This window comes from Lathyrus oleraceus, chromosome 7, assembly GCF_024323335.1.
Source record: "Lathyrus oleraceus cultivar Zhongwan6 chromosome 7, CAAS_Psat_ZW6_1.0, whole genome shotgun sequence".
NCBI lineage: Eukaryota > Viridiplantae > Streptophyta > Magnoliopsida > Fabales > Fabaceae > Lathyrus > Lathyrus oleraceus.
Genome location: NC_066585.1, coordinates 335,025,607 through 335,053,210, shown reverse-complemented (window position 1 = coordinate 335,053,210; position 27,604 = coordinate 335,025,607). Strand labels below are relative to the sequence as shown.

Below are 27,604 nucleotides of genomic sequence, written 5' to 3'. Positions count from 1 at the left end.
GAAGAAAAAACAGTGACAATATCATTTTTAAATTTGTTGTCGTCTTTTGCTATTGAAGAAATATTAGCATTAGATTTTTGTTAGCAAAAGCTATAACTATAATTAGAAATGAATGTGTATATATACACAAAATCAAAATCCAAAAAAGAGAAAAAAGACATGTTGCTCCATCCCCTCCCCAAGCCTTCACTAGTTCAATTCTCTATATGACCCCCTAGGGCTTCCACCATTGAGTCAAACCTCACTCTCCTCAACCCTGTAAAATACAGACACTGATTTACTTGCCTGTATACATGACAGAAGTAGATGCCACCCTTGGGGTACTCAAAAATTGATGACAAAATATGAGGAAAAGGGCATGTGAGAAAAAAAATTGAGATGTTACAAAGTCAAAATTGTTGTCTTGAATATGTTTATGTACACTCTGACTCTGAAATGGATCTCGAACATTAACCATTAAGCTTTGCCAAAAATTGACTCAAATTGTACTCCTCTGTATATTGTGATTGGTCCCATAGATCCTCTAATCCCCCAAGTATTGCTTTCAATCCCTTTCCACTGCCTATTTCTCCATCCGCGTTGTCTTCTGAACTCTTCACAACAGAAGACCCCTATACAAATTATCATTCCAGAAACATTAGAAAAGTAAAATAAACAACAATGATTAACAACATTCACCAAAATAACAAAACTAAGGCTTGTTAATAAACATTTATTAGTACCTTCTTCGGGATTTCTGCTGATGCAAATAAATCAAGCAGCTGATCTGTATTCATTGTTTTCAAACTAGCATTTTCCGCATTAATGACAGCATTAGCCACTGACACTTTAAACTTTTGTAGACTCATAACTTTCTCTTCCAAAGTACCACGCATTATCAGACGGTGAACATTTACTACTTTCTTCTGACCTAACCTGTGCGCTCTATCCATAGCCTGCAGGTTATTTATATAACAAACAGTGTCATTGCACAAAAAAACACTTATTATTTTTGATGCAAGGTGAGAGTATTGGGCATTATATAGTAAGACGTCATGCAACAAGACAGCAAGCTAGAAAAACCAACCACCAGTTACAAATAATGTTTAATTAGAAAAAACTAACTAAAGATCTATTGAACAACTTAATTTAATGACTTGTATTGATTCTTTTGCTCAGCTCTCAAAACTAGAGTGGTCTTGAACTTTACAAGAAAACCAACAAAAAGCATTGAATGGATCACGAGTTACCTGAAGATCGCGCATAGGATTCCAGTCATGCTCCACAAATACAAGGGTATCTGCAGATGTAAGGTTCAAACCAAGCCCGCCCACTGCAAATAGAGAAAATAGCTAAAATAACAAGACAAATAAATTTGTCATAAAAAACAATATATATAAATAAGTGTTTTTGCTAACATGGTAAGGGATCTAAAATAGAAACTGTTGAAAAAAAACAATTTTTAAGTTTTCAAGGAATTTAATGAATGAATTCCAAGACAACATTTTTATACATGTTAGGATTTTCCATTAAATAGATGAGTAGATCGAAGGAAGAGAGAATTTGTTACCATGAGTTGTAAGCAATAAGACATCAATGGTAGGATCCGAATTGAAAGCTTTTACAATTTCAAACCGCTTATCAGTCTCAACTGATCCATCTAGTCGCAAATATGTGACACTGCCGCAAAAAAGGAAAATAATGAAGGTTGTCATTATCAATTACAACCAAAGTCAATCAATTTCAAGAATCATAATTTCATGCAAAAGCATGTGGCATCTGTTCAGTAGCAAAAGAAGCTCTCAATAAAAAGCTTAAAATGCTGTGAAACAAGAATGCAAATCTAAATAGCTAATTAGTAATAATAACAGATCTAGAATCTTACTTTTTCATGTGTGTCTGAAACAAATCTTTTTCAATTATATCCAAGAACGCCTGCACACCAGCAATTTTTAAATGACAAAATCAGTAAACTATTTATTAGTCTTTGAAGGAAATTAGCCCCAACGAAAAGGGTAATATTACCTTATGTTGAGCAAATATCAAAACCCTATGCTGCCCAATGCCAGCGGCAGCCTCAGAACCTGAAGCATCAATTCCAATTCCACACTCTTCAAGTATCTCATGAAGAGCAACTAATTTTGGAGAGTGGTGGAGTTTGTGAAGTTCTGAAATGACATCAGAGCCAGCAGGAAACAGTTCCAAAAGGATAGTAGAGAGTGAATCTGGAATCTTCCCACCAATTACAAGCAATGGATGACTACAGAGTTTTAGCAAGTACTGGAGCGCCTGAGAAATAGAACAAATTTTAGGCTTAAATAGTCAAGAAAGAGAATGATGGAACGATAGTTAATTGTTAAAAATATAAATCATTTGCCTGGAACACATGTGAAGACGCTTTAGTAGAACTGCTACTTCCTTCAGCTGCAGCTGAATCATTTGTTGTTACAATCGATGACATTTCTTGTTTTGCACGAGAACCAGAAAACTGTTCGTAAAGTTTAAGCTGTACAGTGCTCAAATCGCAGTATCTGTCTTGAATTATTTTCTCTGGCAGATCAGACAAGACTTCATCCTTTGTCCTTCGAAGGAGGAAAGGCATGACCTAGAGAACAAAAGTACATCCAATTAGAAGAAAACACAATTTTACAGTGCAATAACGAGAGAACAGAAAGTCACCTGCTTATGCAATGCTTCCATAGCAAGTGCCCCGGCTTCGGCATCCTTAGCAGAGCACTTTGGATCTCTTGCAGCTATAAGTGGTTTTCCATATGTGCTTTGGAACTGTAAAAAAGCCCACAATGAATTAATGTTAATTGGGACAAAAGCTATCAAAAATGTCAAAATGTATTGACCCTTGGCATGTATGCATTCTCGTTAGCAAAGTACTACATAGATGGCTAAGACCACGAAATGAATGCTAGCCATAAAAGCACATGACAATGAGGAAAATTTTACATATTTGAATGTATGCAGAACTCTGTTTTGCTGGTGGGGAGGAGTGTTTCTGTGGGATAAACCAATATTAGACCGCTCGAGTAAAAAACAGCATAAGATTAAGCTGTATATTAACGAAATAAGAAAGGATTTATATCTCTACCACCATTATGTAGAGAGCACTTTGAGCTTAGAGTGTGGACAACAAACCAGCCCACTTTTATCATCTGCTTATTTAAATTTAATTTTAAGGACATAGGGGGAGACAACCATCAAACTCCAATACATTATTTAAATTTAATTTAAAGGACATAGGGGGAGACAACCATCAAACTCCAATACATTATAACAAAAGGCTTATACCATGTCAAGAACTAAATCAACCTAAAAATTGAAATAATGAAGGGCGTTAAAGGATTCGATTTATATCTCTAAAAATGCAAAAGCAATAAAAACACTGTTGCAATAAATCTAATCATTGCATACCACAAAAAGTTTCATAGGAAATACAGATACAGCCCATAATCCAATCATGTTTTATGGCTTCATACTTCAGCAAGCAGTGGCATAAATTTGGTTTTGGTAGGTGAACCAATTCAAATCATGAAAATACTAGACACCCATAATTATTTTGCACGAATGAGTTGTTAATGAATATTGGATAGATGGGTAGTCCCTCCATTTTGACTAACCCAACCACCACCCCAAAAATCATGGCCAATTCTAGCCAAATTTTATCAAATTCTTTACAGTTTACAGCCATTCAGTGTAGCAGCAGTAATATTCAAATTTATTTATCTCAGCAATTAAAGAAATGAACTTTAATTGAAAAAAAACTTCCTAACTAGAACTAGTTACATGTGTGAATTGACATTTTAAGTCAGCCAAATTTCCAACTTTGCTAGAGCTGAGATATGTAGAATTACTACACTAACAGCTGTAACCATTCAATTCTAGCCCCATTAAAGAAAATTGGACAGCACAAGTGAAACTATACCTTTGAGGATACATGACTATGACCCGTCCAGTATATCATGTTACAATTAACTCGGGATAATACATAAGGAACAAAATGATGTCTGCATGGAACCCCTGCCTCCCCAATATTCAAAACCGATATTGTGAAAGAGAACCTTAAGTAGAAAAACTTTTTAAAGTTAAGTGCAGATCAGGATTCTGTCCAAACTTCATTTGGTTAACCAATTCAATTTCTTGAACAAATTAATCAGAGTTCTGTCCCAGAATTTTAAGACCTAACAATCCAATGTATCATTTTTCCAAATCATAGCAAGTACCAACATGGGTTGCAGTTAACTTATTGTAACAACATCAATTATAATGATAGGAAGCAAAAAGATACCTGTCTATCTGTTCCAAGAAATCCAGGCATCAAAAAATCAAAAAGGGACCACAAGTCCATTATGTTATTCTGCAAGAGAAGGTAAAATACTAATCAGATTAGTGGTGATAAGCTTTGCTTTTAATGAGAATATATACTCATCAGTAATCACCAACCTGTATTGGTGTCCCACTCAATATCAAGCGGTGTTGGGCTTTCAACTGCTTTACAGCAAGAGTTACTTTAGACTTGGCATTTTTTATTATATGTCCTTCATCTAAAATGCAATAATTCCACAGCTGCTGTCCCAAATAATCAATATCTTTCCGGACAACATCATATGATGTTATAATAACATTATGCTTGCAAAAACTCTCTCGAAGAAGGATTCGATCCTGAGCAGAACCAGCATACTGAAGACTAGATATGACTGAAACATCAATATACTTTTCTATCTCAAAGGCCCAGTGTCCAACTAGTGTTGACGGGCAAATAATTAAAGATGGCAGAAGATCCTCATTGGTGATTTGAGTTTGATGCTCAACTATATCAGAGGCCACAATTGCCGATGCTTGAAGTGTCTTACCAAGCCCCATGTCATCACATAAAATTCCATGAAGTTTAAAACGTTTCAGAAAAGCTAACCAATTTATGCCTTCCTGTTGATATCTAGAAGAAGCAAAATGAAATTAAAAAAGGTTGAAAAATTGATAATAAATCCAATAATATTAATATACATTACTGACAACACAAGTCACATGTCGAGTAAATAGAAGAAAAAGAAAAGAGGGAGTGGTTTGTCTGTGATGAGATCAAAATAAGGTTGAACGTAGAAGATCAAGCCAGAATATTCAAGAATTTAGCATCATATGCATCTTCATTGTGAACACTTCAAAGAGAAATTTTATGGAAACACCAGCAGGAACTATGAGAGATTTAAAACCGCATTGCATTGTTGAATCATGTTTTAGTCATTAAACCAGCACGCTACATTCTAGACAGGCGGGTAAATAAAAAATAGAAAAGACAAACCACCCCCCACCCCGCACAGAAAAAAAAACTACTGTCAAATTTACCTTCTCAATGTTACTTTCAGTTCAGTGCACAACTTGTAATCTTCAATATGAGAGTTGTCAAGTAGCTGCTCCAAAAAACGCAAATCTTCTGCATTTTTAGATATACCTTCCCCTATTCCAATTGGTTGAGGAACACCGCGTGCTAAAGGAAGTAAAGGTACAAGAGCAGCAAAGCTATGGGTCACACTCTGTCTGACAGACTGATCACAATCACTCATGCATCGGAGAAGGGGAACCACCAACAGAGGAGCATAAGGGACCAACTCTACACCAAGCCCCTGAACAAGAAAGCTAATCAACATGCCTGCTCCTTGTCGAGCGTGAACTGACGATGCATCTTCCAGCATAGGGATAGCATTTTCAACCACAGCTCCCATGACTTTCACAATCATTGACTGGGCCATGGAAGTGATGCAGCGTGAAGCAGCTAGTCTAACTGCCACATGAGAATGCTTAACACATTTAAAAACAGATGGAAGAAGTGTCAAAAGTTTTGGCTTCAACTCCTCACTTAAAAAGGGAGCAATAGATCGCACGACCTACAAGAAAACCATGATGCATATTAAACAATACATTTTGCAATAAGTAAAACTGGTTCAAATGAATATAGATAAATTTGAAGAATATATTGAATTATTATAAAAGGAAATATAAAAACATGTCATCAATCTATGATATTTAACTAAAGAATGCAGATACCAAACTTTAAACTATTGACATGCATTGTAGTATAAAAGGAAAAGACTTCATCGTAACAAAATCTGGAAAATTCAAAGAAGTTGGGTATTATTTTCCAGTGCTCTTTTGTGTGTCAAAACAATAAAATAAAGCAAACAAACTCTCAGAAAGAAGTATCTCTTTGACAAACTCATCTCATCTCATGATGTAGCGTATAAACTCTATACCAATTCACAGCTAACAATGCAAAAGTCTTATACCTAAAGAGCCAAGTTCACAGGAAGAAATTGATGGCACCAACCTGGATATTGTTAATCAAGGTCTGAGGATCACTAACAGACTCAATTGCTACCGTAGCTTGCTTTTCATTAGCGGCAATTAAAGATTCGGAGGAGCTTGGCTTAAGAACCTCAGTAAGACAATCCCACAGCTTAGGAAGCTTATCAAAGAGCAAAACACCGAACTTCTCACACAGAAGCCTCAATGATAGCTCAGATCCCCGTCTACTTATAAATCCCTCCACCTTTGATCGATCCTCACCAGTCAGCACATGCACCTTTGACTTCTGTTTATTTACAGGAGTTCTGAAAGACAGAAGACCTTGGTCATCAATACTCTCGATGGAACAAATGGATTTAGCTTGAGGGGTCTCAGAGGGATCCATGCAAGTCAAACTACATATATTCTTAATTAATTTATCGTTGGGGCAAGGTTTACGTGAAACACAGTGATATATTAGCTCAGCAAGAGCCTCAGCTGACTTAATTTGCAGTATTTCCTCCTGAAAGAATGATAGGTATTTTATCAGTAAATTAAACGTGCATATATTATGCATAATACATACAGTCAGAATATAGGTAGCACCTGCTCTCGTCTGATCGAAGCCATCAAAGGCAAAATGATGGGGGTGAGCCGAGTAGGAAACTCGGACATCCACACGACTGCAGCTGCAACTGCAGATGTAACCGTAACATGCAAATTACTCTGCCAATCACCCCATAAAACAATAACAAACATGTCAGGAAATAAACTGGGGATAACTTAAAACAGATAAATGATGAAAAAACTAAGTAATACCAAATCAGTTCAAGAAATTCTAAATAATAATAATAATAATAATAATAATAATAATAACAATAATAAATAATAACTATTATAATAACAATAATAATAACAATAATAATAATCACGATAGTTGTTTGAGTCATACCTGTACACATTTTAAATAGCCAGAAGTTGTCAAAAGCCTCTGTTTTGAGGATTCAATATCATCCATAGTGTTCTTTCTCAAAGATTCATTTGCAGGACTATCATTACACAATGCTGGAATTTTTGATGCAAAACCAATGGCATCATCTACACTTAAGTTATCCAACTCAATATTGGTTGTTGTCAATAACTCGCTAAACATACCAGAAGACTTGACTGCATTTAACAATTGACCAGCCTCACTTCGCATCTTTGAATAAGTTCTTGAAAGCTCGGCATAAGGAATAAGTGAACCTTTTGTTGGGAACGCAGGGTCAGAACATGCTAATAAGTCCAGCAACCAATCTTTGAGGGAAGCAGGAATACCCTTGAGGCTTTCAGATAAACTCCTGGTCCTAACCGCCTTGAACCAAGAAATAAGTATCATAGATGCCACCTAAATACATTAAAAATATTAAAGATGGAAAAAGAAGGTAGAAACATCTTGCTGCAGAATAGCCATATGCAAGTAAAAATTAATACCTGACGTTGGACACCAGAAAGAGAGGTTAATGAACTCCACAATGGATCAATAACATTTTTTAAAGAACCGTCTGGAAGTTTAGAGGCAAAAATTCCCAAAGCAGTTGCTGTAACTACCCGGGTACGAGTTACAGATGTGTCGACCTCAGCACCAACAATTATCTTAACAGAATTCGTAGGAACATCTCCATTTCTATCCTGTGGAATAGTTGATATCGTAGATTCAATGCCAAGATTTCCGCCATATTCATTTTCAATCCTCACAGCTCTCATTTTAGCTGCTGCTCTAAATTGACTTTTTCGTGGAAAGGCAACAGGCCAAAACATCTTTGAGGCATCTAAAGCAGAACCAAAAGGTGTAGATGCAAGTTCTATCCAAGAAGTCATGTAAGACATTCCAGCTGTCTCCAGGTCCTCCACAGAACACTGCAATCAATTAGTCAGAAAACTTATTAGATGAGAAATTGTTGTAACTAATGTACTTTTATAATTATTAATAGTAATTTGTATTTGGTCCATTAGTCCATTAGTCAGTCTTTTAGGTTTAGAATAGACTATATAAACAGATTAGTGCTTGTACATAATTCATAAATTTGAAACAGATCAAATATTATTTTTCTACATGGCATCAGAGCTCTCGATTTTGAAGGGCCTAGCTTCTGCTTATATCCTAACTGCCTGCAGTTTCTTTTGTTTTTCTTCTTCATTACGGCGTTTTTGAGATCTTTTCCAATTTGGAACTGTTCATCTGTTTGCACTGCTCGCCGCGCGTAATTGTTCATCGCATTCGCATTGGTGTTATTCATAAAAAAGATTAAGCAGTCCACGCACTTGCATCTTCTCTCCGACAACTTTTTGAGTGTGTCATCGTGCCGGTATTGTTTGTAAGAAAAGGTAAGGATGTCCATGTAAGTGCAGCTTCTCTCCTGCCATTTCTCTGGTGCCTGAAGGCCGTGCATTACCATGGCTATGGCTTTTCCTCACCATCTTTCAGCAGTAGATAGATCGGCCCGTTCCTTTTTCGTTATGGGGGGTTTACACTCTGAACTGAGCACCTTGGTTCGCAGGTCACTTCAAACCTACGCATTTCTTGCTCGTTTTTCTGATTTTTCAGACTATCAGCCTTTGTTGTTGTGTTACAGATGCTACTCCCATATTTCAATTGTGTTCAGGAGCACTTTTTACTACAGCTTACTGGTAGTTTTTTATTCTCTTGAGCAAGACATGGTTGCATGACATCAATCACTATGTCAGAAGGAGGATTGGTTCAACTCAACAGATGAAGAAGAGAGGGTGAGATCCTTCTTCAGTAAGTTGGAGAACCAATATGTACTTGTTCTCTAGCATACTCAGGTACATTCTTGGTTTCATTTCACCTCCTCTTGGTAAGTTTCAACTGTCATTTGGATTTAATGCTTTGGATACACCTTCAAACCAATATTGAATACTGGATTTTGGAGCCACTAACCACATGACACCCTCACCCACACAATTTTGCACTTATTCACCTTGTCCTAGCAACAAGAAAATATCCACATTAGAAGGTACCCTTATAACTACAGCAGGTCAAGGTTATGTCCAAATAAATCTATCTATAACCTTACAAAATGGCCTTCGTATTCCTAAACTTTTAACTAGTCTCACATGTAGCTGTCCCATTAAATTTCCAACGTACACAGCTCTACTATCAGAGACCCCACCATCAGATTCGCCGGAGTCAGATCAGCCAGTCCCTGAAATGCTTCCATCAACTGGTATCTCACGCACAGTCACATTCGTTTCCGCTGCTGTCAGTCCTGCTAGTGTGTGAAGGCCACATACCCCCCTTTAGACCTCCGACAAAGTCGCCGCTGGTTCTGTTATACTCGTCTGCGCCTCCTGGTTTAGTTGGGACCACTTCCAGTTCATGAGTCCCAAGTTTAAGAAGTGTTCCAGAGGTTTTGTTGTTTCGTGGTTTTTATTTCTATGGTTGTGAATGCTTCCAGGTAGCTTTTTTGCATTGTTTTGGTCTTTTATAAGTGATTGCATCCTGATGTCTGCTGCTTCAAAACTTTAGGTCCTTGTCACAATATTTTTTATCTATTGTGTGTATTGGCATGCTGCTCATTTGTTGTATTCGTTAGTGTTTCGCTGTCTTCTTAGCACATTTCTTTCTGGTCCAGTTTTGACTTTTGTGCATCTTTTTATTTGAGCTTGTTCGTTAGTAACATCTATGTTGAGTACGGGGTCATATGTTACACCTTACAGTCAGTTCTAAGTTGTTTGTTGGTCATATGTCCAACTCACTCTTGTAAGTGTGAATTTTTTTTCTTTTTCTCAACTCTCTAACGGAAGGGTCTCCTTTCATTAGTCTCAGCACACTGTCAATAGTCTCCAATAGTCCCTAGGCCTAACCAAAGCCAAGGTTGAGTCATTGGCCCCCATCACAGATGACATGTCCCACTGAAGTTAGTTTTTTTGTTTTTGCAAGTCCCGCTGTCTATTAAAGGGGTCACTCATGTAATATTGTGGGATTTATTAAGTAAGCTCACATGAGCTTACTGTAGGTTTAATGTACACTAGTATAGCCTTGTAACTAACGGTTAGTTACGGTCAGAACAAATCTAACAGATTGTAACTAACTGACTGACAAGTGTCAAACAGCCCTAGGACTTACCGCTACAGCAGGTCATCAACAAATAAATAGATCTAATCCAGTATAACTAACAATCATAAAATCACAATTCAGTTTTCTCCATTGATTCCAAGAGAAACATGGCCAATATTCAAAACTCTAACACTGTCCAACTATCGTCAATGTTGATTCACCGGCACTGATCACACACTTAAGTTGGTTGTTTCAAGCAAAGGACAATATCTGACCCAATAACATTCAGCTTTGTTTGGATGTAGATCGCTAAAGTTCATTATGGTTCTAATATTGGTTGTGCAATCTTCTCTTTTAATGAGAATGTTTGTAACATGTTTAAAAGCTTAGTAAGCTTTAGCTTGAGTGGGGAGTGTTAAGATAGATTGTAGTTTAAATTATAGTGTGTTGAGTAAATATCTCTATGATTAGATTTGTTTGTTTTATTTCTATAATGAAGGAATTTAGTTATAGAATTGATTGTAATCATTTGGTTATAAATAACAAGGTTGAGAGTAATTTCTCTCTAGCAATTCAAATCATCTCATGCAACAATAACCGAGGCTCAACACATGTAGGAAACTACATAGAGGTAGAAGGCCCATGGCGTAATATCCAATGAAGGCATGTTAGATTTAAATTTCTAATAATACCTGATATTGGTCTTAGAATCTGGGATTTGGACCTAACTCATCCACCACTAAACAGCTTAAATTTTCAAAGCATTACAAAGGTCATATCTCTGGGCGATAAGGAGCTAAATCAACCCCCTAACACCCAGCGAAATGGAGATGAGTCTAAAATGAAAACAGTCCAAAATTGTTGCAATTAAGGGGACTGGGGATGGACCACAATTAAGGCAGAATTTTCAAAATACCCTATCATGTTTGGCCCAACGGACTTGGTGCATGGAAAATACAGGAAACCAAATAACGGATCAATGTTAGGCACTGATCTATCTTGGAATTTGGGCATTGGGTCTAACCCATACCACAAAATCGATTTGCAATGTGAGGATTGCTCAAAATCCATTTAAGTACTACAAATGTCATATCTCTAACCAATGGGACTAAACCACCCCTTACACCCAACACGCTGAATGGGTTGGAGAGTGTAATGAAGCCGGTTCAAATTTGCTGCAACTAAAGGCGGCTAGGGGCAGATCACCAGTGGAATTTCCAACAATATGCAATAACCTCAAACCTAACATCCAAGTATAAGAACACAGTTTCTAAAGAGTTAAAAACCGGTACAAACCATTTGGAGGAAGACGAAGAAGAAGGGGGTATGGGCTAATATTTGGTAGAACTAATTGCAACAGAATACTATGTGGCGCAATACCTTGATAGGAAAAAAGAACATACATATAAGAGGGAATAGAGAGGTGGAAAAGTATAAAATGGGAGAGTACATGGAGCCCTCAAGTCTTTCCTGAGAAGTGTACATTGTTTTTTTCTTTCTGTTGCTCACATTGAGAAGAAACCCAACAAAGAATATAGCTTCTTTTCTTTCTGAACCAGTCGATTGTATCAAAAACCAACATAAATACCAATTGGTCTTACCACCCACAAACCAATGCAGCAATAGTTTTCTATTAACAATTAGCATTTATTTGAGATAGAGAAACTCGTTATTATATTCATGGCAACTAGATAACTATTTATTAGTATATATCACTTCTCGAGTACTTCTAGTTGTATTCTATAATTAATCATTATTCTTTCAATGTTGTGAGAATAACTGACTGAGATAACTGACTCGGTTAGCTAGAACTAATTTTTAGTCTATAAATACCGATTTGTAACAAAGTCGGAGTTTTAACAATCATTTTCAACTCTCAATACAGAATCAGTTTTACAGTTTCACTGAAATCTAATATACCTGAACAAGGAGACTCCAAACTCTCTCAGAACAATGCAAAACCTCTTCATTTGTTTCCAATAGTAAATTCTGAAAGACAATTCTAAGGGTATCCCCAAATATAGAAGAAGGCCAAAATGAAGCACTAGAGAGCTCAGACATGCTTCTCTTATACCCAGCTTCAAGTAACCTTTCCTGAAAATGAAAAAAATTGGCTAAGCCTTCCATTGCATTTTGTAAAAACAACTATATTGTGACTAAGTTACAAGGAATGCTATAATTACCAGAGTTCGTATTGCTGAATAACGGACAGATGTGATACTATGCCTCATAAAGGGCCACAAACGTGGTGCCAGAGTTGAAAGTACAAAAGGATTTTCTTCCACATCATCACCACAAGCACTGGCTCCATTTTCAATTTCTTTGTCTTCCAATTTAAAAACTTTATACATCTTTGGGACCATCTCTTCATGAGAATAGATCTCTGCAAGCAGATTCATTACACTGCAAACAGATAAATGACTTGTTAATTGGTCTAATACAACATGCAAAAGTTTGGTGCTTTTGGTCTCTACAAGATACAAAGCATACCAAAAAAATCAAGAAACCTGTCTAAACTTATAAAACCCCCTCTATTCCCTGAACATTCTCTGAACTAAAATAAGGTACTGAATCAGTTACTTTGAAGTATATATTAAAAAAAGATGGTAAAGTTGAACTACTATTACAAAGCATAAGAGTACATCACATTTAACCAGCAACCATAGGTATGTCATTAGTTCAAAGGAAAAATATTAAATAAGTTTCTCTATAATGAAGTTTCACTAAAAAAAGAAAGATTATAGAAATATTGGGTTAGACTATTTATTATTATTAATTAAATATTATATTCTATAATAGCAGTTATACTTATGGCACTTATTGTGTAAGTAGTATGTAATGAGTTGTTATTCCGTTAGTTACGTATTGTGTGTGAATAAAAGGGAAACTGCAGGCTGATGTGGGTTACTATAAAAAAATTAGTAAGTGATTAATTAGGTGGGAGAGAACCATGCTCTTGGAACTTGGTAGGAACTGCAGTAATGTATATTCTTTTCCGTATAATCTTTTCTGTGTAACATTTCCATCCTGTTCAAGGGTAAATTTGCATGAATTATCTCTGATTAGGAACCTTTCTTCAGAGATTATTCAATAATACAACAATAACCAGGCTTTTTCCCACTGAGTCGGACCGGCATGGATCAATCTATGGCATAACATTCAATCAAAAATCATGCTTTTATCCAACTCATTAATCTCGAAATCATTCTTAGTAATTTCTCTTATAGTTTTTCTAAGTCTTCCTCTACCTCTAGCCGTTTGATCTACTCTTCTTACTACTGCATCCAAGTGTCTTCTCTCTACATGTCCAAAGCAACCACCTAGGTCTAATTTCCACCATCATTTGTACAACTCAATAATAAATAATAACTATTCAGTAATATATCAATAGAAATTTTGAATAGCAAATTGAGAGGTAGAAAGGGATAACGCAACCAAAAACCAGTGTTGTCATTTCTAGATAGTGGAAAGTAGCATGGTAGTCAAAATCGCGATCCCACTCATAGGATTGTACGATTTTGCAATCTTGCAACCCCCCACCGTGCCGAAGAATGACCATAATCGATTTTTGGTAGGCGCAGCTGGAATTGCCGCGGTAACACGTGAAATCGCCGTTTTGGGGAAGAACGGTCGTTTCTGTTCAAAGCCCCCAGGATTTCGCATTCGGGGGTCGGGTTCGCGGCTCGGTTCAGAAAAACCCTAAAAACGTTCCATTTCTGATTGAAATTTGAACCGTTACTTTTCTACTTGACATTTAAACTGTTTTTGCCTAATTAAAATGAGTAATCAATACCCACCCACCCAATAATTAATGATTTATGCAACTTCGCAAAATACACCCATGACTAGTGTAACTTTCCAAAATACAGCAATTCTCCTCCTATTCACTTCATCTCTCTCTCACGTTAAATACACGATTATCTCTTATTCAGTATTCCATCCTCTATCTTCTAACCTTACATTCTCTATCTTCTGTCTCACGTTAAAAACAACTCTTTGAGTTTCAACCTTTCTCCAATGGCTTCAAGCTCTGCTGTTGGAAGTCATAAAAACGTCAAAGCATGTAAGGTTGTCCCAAATGAAATCAAGAGAGAAATATTGCAAAATTGTTCAAGATTGCAAGAAAAATTGATTAAAAAAAACAGATGCAATGGTGGAGGAGGAAAAGTCAAAGGTTGGTGAAAAAAGAATGGTGGAGGAGGAAAAGTCAGAGGTTGGTGAAAAAAGAATGGTGGAGGAGGAAAAGTCAGAGGTTGGTGAAAAAAGAATGGTGGAGTCAGTTCTAAAGGGTTTAAGAGATGATGCAAGTCAAGCAATTGCAAGGTTGTTTTACAACAATGGCATACCCCATTCAATGTAGCAATGAGTGAGAAGTTTACTATTATATGTGATATGATTTCAAGACATGGTAATGGATTCAAACCACCATCTTATCGTGACCTAAGAGTTAAGTTGTTAAACCAAGTGAAGTTGACAAATGAAGCTTTGGAAGAACATAGGAAGAAATAGAGGAACACTAGTTGCATCATAATGACCGATGGACGGACTGGGAAGAGTGAATTATCATTAAGTTTTTTTTAGAAGTTTTTAATTGTTATTTGCTACTATTTTGAATGTTTTGGGTTGTCCAGAGTTAGTTCCTATGAATATTATCATCCAAAATTTCAGTTTTTTAAAAGTAATTTTAGTGTTATTTGAAGTCTTTTTCCTACTAAATTATGTAGCTTCATATGCATATTATTGCAATATATATGAATTCATAAATTTGGTGGAATCTAACGATCCGTGTTACGATCCCCCGATTCACGATCTTGTTACCCCTACCCGATCTTGCGTAAGATCTCTAGTCTGACTACCTTGGAAAGTAGAGGTTTGTTCAAATTCTACTATGTTATATAGCCCTTATTTGACAACATTGATCATATTGTGTGAAATAGTGGTTTGCTCAAATTCCGCTATGCTATATCCACTATTTTACAACACTATAAAAATGGAACACAGCCATAGTTCCTCACAAGTTTAAGGTAATGCATTGGTTAGACAACTGCAAATATCCAATAACCCCTGTGCAAAGATGGCTGAGACAATAACTATACTCACCATATGATGTTTGGGGAAACTAAATCCTTTTTGTAGTTCATATTGCTTGATTTAGTTTAATCATGAAGCATCACATGATAAAAAAACATCTTATAATTTGTTTAGGACATTTTGACAGCAAACTAAGTTCAACGATGACCAAAATGCTATCACCGACTAATTTTGCTTCCATTAATTAACATTGTACCATGAATAAAATAAGATATGAAAGCAAATGCTCATCAACATGGAGCATGGAGAACTAAGCAGACAAGTAATTTGATTTACAAAAATTTTAGCCTGTAAAATACCTGCTAGTGGACGGACTTAAATCATCCAAATCAAGTAATATATCCCATAATAGCATCACAATTGAATGTAGTGTTTGACCCTGCAAAGCAACAATTGCAGCTGCAGCTGGTATTAAAGCATCAGCAGCAACTGCTCGGACATCATCATCGGGGTCCTCCAACCCAGATTTACATGCAGGAAGTACACGTCCAAGCAAATCGGAAAGCATCTCCTGTGTCAGTAAAAGACACATTAGACTAATAGTAAAAAAGAAAAGAAGAAACATATTACGAAAATACTTCGGTTCCATATATGTAACTATAAATGACAGACTAGCTAAATTAAGACTGAATTTTCCAATGCCCAATACTGTCAAGAAGCACAGGAAACAGAAATAACACAACTATTAGAAAAGAGAGCCGGAACAATAATTGATAACACAAGTTAAGCTTTTGATCTGAATGACCGAATTGTTTTCTTAGTTTCTGTCACTTTCCTTCATTTTCTGACCCACTATTCTAAAATTATATCACATGTCAAGAAGCACAAGAAACTGAAATGTTGTAAATAAGTTATTTTTAGTAATTTATATTTGGGCTTTTAGCCCATTAGTTAGGCCCATTAGATTAGAATAGTCTTATATAAAGAGATTAGTACTTGTAATTTTCATATACTTGAAATATATTATTCAATTTTAAACATGGCATCAGAGCCTCATTTAAGATCCGGTGAGCCACCTGCTATCAGATTTCCGCTATTGGGCCCACCATTTATTCTCATGCTCCAGATGTCCAATCCAAGGCGTAAGTGGGTGTGTTAAGAGTCCCAGATAGGACGATATATGACTTGAACATGTGCTTATAAGTGGGGGCATCCTCACCCTATAAGCCGGCTTTGTAGGGATGAGTTAGGCCCAACCACATTTCTTAACATGGGCTCTCTTTTTCGAGTAGTTATATTACGGTCCGCCCCTAGTCGCCAAACTGCGGTATTTGACTTGCCTTTTTGGCAACCTTCAACACCTTCATTGTGTTGGGTTTGAAGGCGTAGATCTAGTCCCACATTGCTTAGAGATATGGTATGTGTTGTGTTTATAAATGGGGGCAATCCTCACCTTACAAGCCAGTTTTGTAGGGATGACTTAGGCCCAACCCACATTCTGAGAAGAAATAATACAACTACTCAAAAAGAGAGCCTGACAATTGCTCATACAAATGTGGAAATTTTGAAAGAAAAAAAAACAGAATTTCCTAGAAATAAATACTGTACAGGTAAAAATCTAACACTTCATAGGAGGACCTGTACTACATTGTTTCTGTATCCAACGTACGGATGCATATGATTCACATATCTTACAAAACTGAGGCCAAAATGAATGTGCATGGGAAGTAACTAATAACTAAATGCCTCAACTATCATTGATATATTAGACATAGTATAACCTAAAACCAAAGTGGCAGCAAATAGATATGCACCTGCCGCACAGCAACCAAATATTTGATACCCAGAAGACTGCCATGACGAATCTCCCATTCTGGACTACACTGAACAAAAGGCAACAGCAGAAGCATAAAGATTAAAAACTAATATAAGTTAAAGAACTCATAGCAAAACCCACTATAAAAGAAACTGCTGGCATGGGAAGGAAAAGGACGAGGGAAAATCAGAACAGTTGATGCATATTAAAGCAACGCTCACATGTAAAAGGAAATTGCACCACTAAATGATGTTTACCTGCATTTTCAACAATATATTCAAGGTTTCATTTACTAGTGCCGCATGCATATACTTAAATGCAGCCCCTAATGCCTGTGCACAGGTTTCACGCACTGGCGCAACAACCTGATCAGATACATAATCTCCAAAGCTGAAATAAAATAACCAGACATTATCAAAAAATAATAGTTGCTGCAAAGAGACAGTTTCGCGGTATCCCATTGACAATAATAGCCAATGGTAAGAACAGACAAGATATTTGTGAATAGGTTGCACCAAAGTTCAGAAGGATCTAGTTCATTTATTAGAAGATATACAGAACAAAATATCATACCGGTCAAGTGACAACACACACAAAAAGCGTATGACACAGTCATGAAGAAAGTCACAGTTCCGAAGCCAGGAACTTCTGGCCACTTTGACTGAGTTCATCAGCTCACAATTCTGAGGAAGATTTCTCAACATATTAGGGTTTCCAGTGAGAATCTTTTGGTCATCAGAATAACCTTTAAGGTCTGCTATATTAGCAGGTTCTTTGCGTGCGTCATGTAAATCATCATAGTGAGTTTCCATATTCATGTCAACAGAACTACCATCAAATTTCCCATTTACATAGTCCAGAGGTATATTGCATCCCTGTGTTTCAGAACTAATGATGTTTTCAGTATCACCTTCGTTACTGCAAGCCATCACGCTATCCATAGATGTTGATAATGATACATCTTCAAGTTTTGGTTTCTTCAAGTTCAAGACACAATCATCCGCTGAAACTTGCATATTCAAATCAATATCCCTTTCTCTCTTCAACATATTTGATCTATTTTTGTTTTCTAATTCCACAAATGAGGTCCCCCCCAAGTGTGGGTCGTGTTTCAACACTCCAGCAGAAGCACCTTGATGTGTTAAAATCTCTCTCAATGCCATCACGCTACCATGCCGTACCTCCCAAACTAACAACAGCATTTAGAATAATTATTCAGAGACCATTATAAAATGAATGTGAAACTCACATCTAACTATATATCCCACATTCTTCTTCAAATTTTACAAAATATGACAATTGGGATAAAACGTTTACCAGGATCAAACATATCAATAATAAGTTGCTCAACAAAAGTACTGAAAGGCCATTGTCCATCTTCTTCATGCTCAAATCCGTATTCGTCGTGATTAACTTGTGCGAATGCCTATATAAAGTGGCAACGAAATGGATCTGAATTATGGCTTTTTGATTGCAGATGGAAATTGAATAAATTTGCATTGCAATAATTTTAAGGTCGAAATAGCATTTCTAAATATAAACAACAGAATCAAACTTATTTTATTGCTTAAAAGGATGTGCCAATCAAATTGATAATAATATTAATAATTAACAATAACAGATAAATGCTACCAACAATGACTAATACCAACTATACCACAGTGTTGTCAATGGCGGATGGTGCGGCCCATGGCAGAGAACCAAAATCCCACCATACAGGCCGATTTGCGGCACCAATATAGCGGCTTATGGCAGAAAAACCCGCAATATCGGCCAATATTTATCATTGTGGCGACCTCAAAATAACCATGTATATCTGCCATGGCGGATATTTGATAACACTGCTATAATAGTGCAACCGAATAAGTGTGTAACGGTAAAGACATGGGCATAGAACCATAAAATTAGCCAGTAAAACAGAATAATACCTTACTATAATTTACCGAATCAGGAGACGTGCCTTTTGAAGTCAAATTTTGAGTGCCTGAAGCCTCTGTTCCATCTTCACACCAGCTCTTTGTTTGGTCCTTTGAGGTATTTTTTGCTTTGCGCTTTAAAAGATTCAGTTCTCTAGCACTCGGCCACTTTGATTTGACACTAGGAACCATATTTGCAACCATTTTCTGAATGTTATGTACAGAACAAGATGTAAAAACTTTATGATCTATGCCATTGAGATACGAGTCTGATTTGTGTGCCAAAAGATCTTCATCTCTAATGACATCATTGATATCCATAAATTGTTCACAGACATCTAAACCTACATTGACAGAAAAGGATTTCTGAAATCAGTAACACATAAACTTCGTTGAGTTAGGATAAGTGTTAGCAGAGAGAAAAAAAAAAGAGTGGTTCTCTAATATAGATTTCTTTTGGAATGTTCTTTCATAAGTCAATCAAGGTGCATGCCTCCTCTATGATGAACACATGAAAATCCCTTTTTGTCCTTGTGTCGTACATCAGTCGTCAAGTCGCATCCCTCAATCTTAGTGCAAAAGGGACATGTCTTGGATACCTCTACTTCTTTTGTTGTCAACAAACCTTGTATGAGTTGGCTCTTCTGATATTGTTCTAGCAAGCGAAAAGGCATCTCATCCTACAACATCTATTCAACCCATTCACATTTGTCCTCCATTACAGAAAGTTGTGTTCTGCTGGGCTAGATATCATTGCTACTCTCAGGTTTACCATTCAAGCTTTCGAGATAGAGACTAAATTCACTATACGAATGGGAAATGAAGGCATGTTATCTAAATGATAGCAAGTCCTATAGACAAAAGGAAAACCCGGAGGCGAAGTAAAGCCTATGCAATTCAAGAGACCAAGTCTCTCCCAAATGTCCAACTGAATTCCAACCTAACATTCATTCTCAGCATATTCCCTTTCACAACCCTACAAATCACACACTCCCCTAGGGGCAGTTTGTTAGGATTCTTAGTTAGGATCATTTGCATCACACCTCGTGGGGTTGTAATTGGGTTTCACTCTCTTGGGCATTTATAACAAAAACCTTGGTGATTTCGGCCCTTTGGTCTGCATCAAGCATCTATATGAACTGAAAACAAATCAATCGACTCTTTTAAACAGTAGAAAGAGCACCCAAGAATTAGGATGCCTCAACGGCTACTCTTTCGACTTCCCATAATACAGGGCCATTTGACTTTCATATAACACAGTCTTGCTTTCTTGCCACGATAGCACATAGTCAAGGGCTGAACAAGTGTCCAGTTATATCAACTAGAGCAGATACTAAGGAAGTCATAAATGTTTAGCAATCCCAGACATTAAGATAATTATAACATGAAACAATTTACTAACCCAAACGACGCCGGAGATTTTGCTTTTGGCGAACCAAACGCTCCCTTGGGTTCTTTATATTATCGCTTCCTATATCGTACTCCTGAAACGGAACATGGCATAAATAGTCTGTGCAATAAACACATGCAATCAAAAGATGAGAAAACTTCAAAAGCAATTCATAGCTCTTTCATTATACAGAGTATGAAGCAAAAAAACCAGTTTATGAACAGCAATTGCAATGTCAGAACAAGTTCAACTGACCCAACTCAAATATACTACCAATTTGGCCTTATAAAGTATAGACAAAATTCAGCTCTAATACAAAGTTTGAAGTTTCAGTTTTAAGAAATAGAACAAACTACTGTTCTAACATGATAGTATTTACTAGACATTAAAATTCTGTATTTACTAGGAACCAAGGAAAGTTCTGGGAAAAACATTTGTTTGTTCTACACATAAAACACTTGTACATACTTCATAGAATTTAGAACTTAATTGGAAATTAAACCATTAACCCCAAAAGTATCCTAATCCATAGTGCCCTAGAACAGATGATAATGTTAAAAATAATCACTATGAAAATGAAAGGAAATTGTGGGTGCAGTATGCAAGACTCTTTGGTGTTGTGCAACATGTGCTGCTCTTTGGTGCTGAATCATTTTCTTTTGAGAATCAATCTACATCACAACCAAGTCTAGCTAGATCAGTAGTTAGAAGGAAGAACACGAATTAGCACATTAAAAGTTTTTAAAAGGTGGATATTAGTATTGTTCCAGTCTTAGTCTAGTGTCCCACTTCTAGATATGTTCTTTCAACTATAAATTGATTTTTTTCCTGTGTCTCTATGTTTATCCAATCTTTCTACCTTAGACCTAGAAATTAGAATAAAGATCTTATTCAACTTCAATGGTTATTTGATATAATATATTCCTATGCAGCATACATGTTTTGTCAAAAGAATTTAGTTGTTCTCTCCCAGACAATACTTCTGCCTGCTTTAAAGCAGCTAAAACTCTTTACCAAAAGAGAGAAACAATTAATATGTAATTTTTGCATATGCAAGATTACAAGCTCAACAAATCAGGAATATTTAGTTAGTTTAATATATGAGTATTTTGACTTCAAGAGAAAAATGTAAAACTTAAGGTTGAGATTGTAACAAGAATTTTTTACCTGCCCTCCTGATGCTAATAAAGCTCCAAATTCAAGCACCTTATTCATATCAAAGCTGTCAAGGGGCAAAATTCATTACGTAGGTATTTCAAAAGTTATGTTCAATGTAATAAAGAAGGGAGGAAACTATTCTCAAACAATAGAAAACAATGACTTTATAGTTCGTGGTGAACCCTGAATGTGTTCTACTTTAGAACAGCTTCTCGTTGTTCATTATAAACGTTTGGTAAAAAAATAAGAACTATAACATAGAGGCAGTGTTCATTCACTTTATGCAATTTTGTATGCATAAAGTTTGAGGGTGAAGCTGAAATTTCAAAGGTTCTCTTTGCCCTTGAACCCTGAAAATTTCAAAAGTACATTTCTATTTCGAAAGATCAAAATGTACTTTTTATGGAAAAATCTCAAATAATCATTTGATTGAACAACCTTCTAAATGAGCTTCCTGTAATTTTCGCTTGTAAATAAGGCCATGCACACAGATCCTCAACACTGCATGATATCCCGCTCTCAGACATTTTTGTTACAACAGAAGCAATAAGTTCATTCAAGCTTATGTGCTTAACATTCTCAGCAATAGACCCAATTGCATGAGCAGCTGCAACTCTTGTATCCCATTTTTTACTGCGCAGATATTGAGAAACCTGGAGATCAATAGAACAGATTGTTAAAATCAATTTGACAAATGACTCACACACTTTCAATGTACAAAATAAGGAAACGAAAACAGCCATTATTATTTAATATTGGTTTTCAAAAACATTCAAAGTATTGTCAAATTTTCAAAAGCAAATTATGTCAAGAGATTAAAATATTATATGTGGCTAAACTTTAGCACACCCTTATTACAAAAGAGGATAGTCGAATTTCATTTTAAACATTTATACCAAGAATAGGAGTAGCAAGTAATTGTTAAGCTTTTCAATCTCCATTACTTCAATAAAGGGCTATGTTGTTAGTCTTGGATAGCGACGCAGAGCGGCTGACCCCGGTACTAGGATAGAAATGTAGCGTTTACAGGATAGCTGCTATTCTAATATTTATCAGCAAACACTGCAACTGTCAAACGCAAGCGGACCAGCAAAAAGCGTCGCTGTAGAGGTCATTTCTGTTTCGCGATTGCAGTGGTATTAACAACATAGATGATAGATGAAGTGACTATATTACCATGTCAAGGAACTAACCATTCCTAAAGGTTGTAATAGTAGAGGCTGCTGGCTGAAAACTGGTTTTCATGTCGAAACAATTTAGAAAGAGGGAGAGGTGAAAGAGTACGACTTCACTACCAACTTTGTCTTCTCGGCTAAGGTATTTAGCATAATTGGCATACAAAAGAAGACAGTACATATGTATGATAAGATATTGCAAGTTTGCAACAAAAGCAAAATGACAAAACATTGGAAAACCCAATACCTTCTTAAGAAGACTGGTCAAGTCTTGAGGGTGCAACTTCGCAATCTCCCCTATCTGTCGGGCGGCAGTCAACCTTGTTGCTTGGGTTGATCCAGCTTTAAAGATTCGGTTAAAGAAAGTCAAAAAATAAATATATAATAAGTTGAGTAAACAAGAAAAATATGGAGGATACTGTCCAAGAGAGTAAGCAAGCGCTGAAGCCTGGATGACTGTTGGGCCATAACAAATCATTCCAAACGCTTTGTATCTCACTTTGCCTTTAGTATTAAGTACCAACTATCAAATATGCTATCCAACAAACACATTCAGAAATACTTTTTGGCAACCAATACAGTGCATCAATAGACCTCTATGCCTCTAAATAATCTGCATCTACATAAAAGTCATTGTTAAATAAGATAAATGTTATCAGAGACATATAAACTACTTCAGTAACATCAAGCCAGACACACTGCTATGACACCTAGGATTACACATGCTTTATACAATATACCCTGGAAAAGCCAATCATTTATTTGCTACTCCCCTAAATAAAAAAACAACGCCAACTTGAAAGTGATACTTAATAGAAATAACAAATGACGAGATGGAAAGAAGCATGATTCAAAACTCTGCACAGCTCTTTCTTCTCATTAGTATCTTATTGTAGATAACTGCTGCTCATTTCTCTTCCGCGTTTGGTGTTCTAAGGCAGTACTTTCAGATATGGATAAAATTATTTTAATTTATTAAGATTAGGATCAAGGTAGAAGTTAAAATCGAGATTTTACGCAAAATCGGAAAGGGGGAATAAAATTGTAAATCATGAAATCGTAACACTAGTTGTAAGATTGCACCAAAATTCATACATATGCATGGAAATTCGTATGTGCATATAAAATTGCATAAGACAAAGAAGTCAATAGATAAAGTCTTATAAACTCATAGCTTCATAAGTCACAAACAACAACTAAAATTAGTATTAAAAAACAAGAACACCTAATTGTCAATCTCTTCTAGATGTGGCATATCATGACAACCCTCATCTTCAAAGGACACTGTTACGCTTGTGCTTGTTTCTAGAGCTAAGGACAGGAGAGTAAGCAGCACCAGACTCCTCGCCAGTAGCAGCATGAGAATTTGAGGCCGCTTGGTTAAAACAAAAACAAAGAAGAACAGATGAACATTGATCGTAAGGGAGAATAAGGATGAAACGGGTGAGGGAGAACTGCACAAAGACAGAAAAAAGAGAAAGGGTGGAAAGGAAAGTAGGGCTAAACAGAAACAGAGGTCGCAGGATCCTACAGTCTGTTTGAACTTAACTAATCAACTAATAATTAAAGGTCGCCATTTTTTTCAAAAATTGAGGAAATGATAAACTTTTATTAATTCAAGTGGCACTAATGGCCATTGTACAACCGTCTCCGAAGGGATTTGAACTCAGCACCATGAGGTAACCTTGTTTCTAATAATAAATTAATAGGCACTTAGAAAACCCTATTTCCAAAACAAGATTTTAGATGACCGGCGTGCATAAACACTTCTTCTAACCTATGAGCAGTAAATGGGTCTTCTTCTGACCAGCCTGAAGAAAAATATTAATTCCCTAAACCTAGCCTGCGCGCCACGCGACCACAATTTTTGCACCACCCCAAATCAGAATTGCAAAAACTCAACAAAGATTGCAGATCATACGGTTCAGCGATTAACTGTGATGATTCCGCGGTATTTCACCAAAATCCAATTCTGTATATACTCTTATTCGCTGAGGGAAGCACAATCAGAAAATCATGCGATCCTACGATACAAATCGGCATTATGTATTCTTTTTAAATTTCAATTAATTAGAAATGCTGATTAGGACTAGGATTATTTTATCTCTTAAATTTGAATTTGAAGTTTCATTATATAGATTAAGATTCTGCATATAATAATCTTTAACGGTAGTAGAGTTTAATTAGGATTCCCTCCATTATGAAGATTGCTATTGGAGTAAAGAAGTCAGAAATCAATTTAGAAAAAATCGTTTTAGACTTGGAGGGGCACTGTGCTGTCAATGACGAGTCTGCTTCTTACTTTCACCATAGGGCATCTGCTTCTTACTTTCACCATAGGTCTAAAGATAAGTTCCTACAGGCCTAGACTTGTGACTCGATCCCAGGCCGGGGAGCATTACAATTTGCAAAATCATATCTAGTTAAGAAACTTTAAATTCAAATTTAAAAGATATAAAATACTTATATTCTTCTTAATCAGTGATCCTAATTAGTGTTGTTGATGGCAGATGGCGGCGGAGAGCCAAAATCCCGCCATACCGGCTGCTTTGCAGTGCCGTTATAGCGGATTATGGCAGAATAACTTGCAATATCGACTAATAGTTACCATTAGCGCCACGTATATCTGCCATAGCGCCGCCATTGCGGATATTTGATAACACTGATCCTAATTAATCGAAAATTAAAGATAATATAATCCTAATCCTAAATAAATAAAATAGTCCTTAATTTTCATCCATATCCCCTACTCATGGTAAAATATACTTGAGGATCTTAGTTAACATCAAGAGTCTGTGTGAAGAAAAACAGACAAAGAAACCTGGGTGATTCAACCTACAGATAACTATAAGCCTATATCCACAAGCAAGATAGAGGGAAATTTTATTATGATCAATAAAGGTAACAAGGAAAAGAGTAGCCACTCAATACTAATCTCCACAAAAATTGAGTCTTTATTATTGCTGAAATTTAGTATGTTGAACAACCTAACTACTGATTTACAATTTATAATGCATATACTTATGTATGTATGTCCATAGACTCTGGTTATGCTGCACATTTTTCAGATCAGATCACTTATGTTATGCGCCTACAAATGCAAGGTTACTCCAAAATTAAAATCGTAGAAACCCAGTATATGTATCTATACACATATGTGCATTGGGTATTCATTGATATGCACAGCGGGTGCATACCAAAAATACCTTTAGAAAAACATTGGAACACGAGGGTATTTTTTTGGGTACTACGCCTTTACCCTTGTCTTATAAATGAATTCCTTGATCCTTTCGTTGATAACGTTGATACATTCCCCCCTATTACTTTGTAAATTATACCCTATGTTATGATATCTAAATATCCTATGTATTTCTCTGGATACATTTCTTGATTCATTTCTCATTTGCAATGTAGTAAATTAGAAAAACTTCTAGTCAGTAATTGCACAACCAATCACTATATTAAGGGATATATTTTGTGCAAAGATTATTATAAATTTAAGTAACTAAGATTCTAATCTAAAGCAATTTAGTAACAATTTATGAGAGATGTTCTAATCTAACACAATTCAAGTCTTCTATTCAAATAATTCAAATTAGTTTCCTTCCAAAATCTGTGTCTTTAAACAGTTTGGTCAATTTTGCATAAAATTCAATTATAAGAACTATATTAACATATTGTTTGTTAGATTTTAGAAAAGTCTCGTACCCCATATAAGAAAAGTTCCGTACCCCAAATTAGTTTTCTCTCGCATGCAGTCCTCGTCATTTCATGAATGATGCACAAATAATCTAGATTGCTCCTTTAGCTATCTATATTCTTTAAATTTTTAATTTTAGCATAACATCCTACCCTTTTCACTGGATGTTCTTTGTTTCTTCATGTATGTTTGGTTTAGCTTTTGGAAGAGCGAGAGGTAATTCTAGAGGTCTAGAAATGATTTTAGAATGATTTAGAGGTGTTTGGTTCTTTTGAAATATAATTGATTTTGTCTCCAGCATTGATTCTACTTAAAGCTAGAATTTGCAACTTTTGAGTTTAACATGATTTTTACATTGAAATTTATTGTTCAACCCACTTCTCCATAATTTTATCTAAACCTAAATCACTTTACCTTCCCTAGAATTAATTTTACATAATCAATTCATTCAAAATTAATTCTTTTCACCTCAGAACCAAACATACACATCAATCAGTAGCATAAGAAATAAAACTCTTCATCCCAACACAATTTCGCTTGCTGCATTAATTGGTTGTTTAACACTGAAAACCGACTAATCCCACAACTAGAGGAACATTACATTCTATAGCAAAAAAATTCAGCAATCCAGTACTAGTAAAACAGAATTACAAACACATGCATAGCTAGGAAAAACCTAAGACAATACAGATTGCAAAAAGGAAATCAAAAATTGAAAAACCAAATAAATACTCATTTTTTATTCGTTATTATTTCACACCGCATGACTATAATTGCAAATAAATAATGTGAAATCCAAAACATCGATGTAACAATTGAGAGAAAAACGATAGCGATAAACGATTTTGAGATTCGAAAACGGAATGCAGATGGCAGTCAAGAGTAGATCATGCGGTACAAGGGAGAAGCATTCAGAGAAATTTAGGAGAATGAGAAACGAGCCTGTGGTTTCGGTAGAGCCTGTTCGGTGGTGAAGCTTGGCGCCGGAGAGGGAAAAATCGCCGGCGGGAATGAGGCGGCAGAGTGTGTGAGTCGATAGAGAGTTTCCGTCGATTGCTAGGGATTAGTCCAGAGAAAACGATAGAGAAAAA

The 27,604-nt window shown here is 36.0% G+C and overlaps 1 protein-coding gene across 1 annotated transcript; it reads right to left on the bottom strand.

Annotated features, from left to right (window-relative positions):
- LOC127107583 (TATA-binding protein-associated factor BTAF1) lies at positions 1-27,604 on the bottom strand. Its single transcript, XM_051044875.1, has 29 exons — positions 27,456-27,604; positions 23,233-23,426; positions 23,061-23,155; positions 22,077-22,291; positions 21,648-21,702; positions 20,493-20,574; positions 19,103-19,434; positions 18,492-18,600; positions 17,748-18,363; positions 17,432-17,564; positions 17,173-17,241; positions 15,718-15,929; positions 12,511-12,730; positions 12,248-12,421; positions 7,741-8,166; positions 7,220-7,654; positions 6,874-6,993; positions 6,311-6,790; positions 5,332-5,870; positions 4,432-4,924; positions 4,277-4,345; positions 2,659-2,763; positions 2,357-2,584; positions 2,005-2,268; positions 1,865-1,914; positions 1,550-1,659; positions 1,230-1,312; positions 723-935; positions 1-611 (listed from the first exon to the last, which is right to left on the bottom strand). The coding sequence occupies exons 2-29, from the start codon at positions 23,279-23,281 to the stop codon at positions 450-452; spliced, it is 6,138 nt and encodes a 2,045-aa protein (XP_050900832.1). The 5' UTR covers positions 23,282-23,426; positions 27,456-27,604; the 3' UTR covers positions 1-449.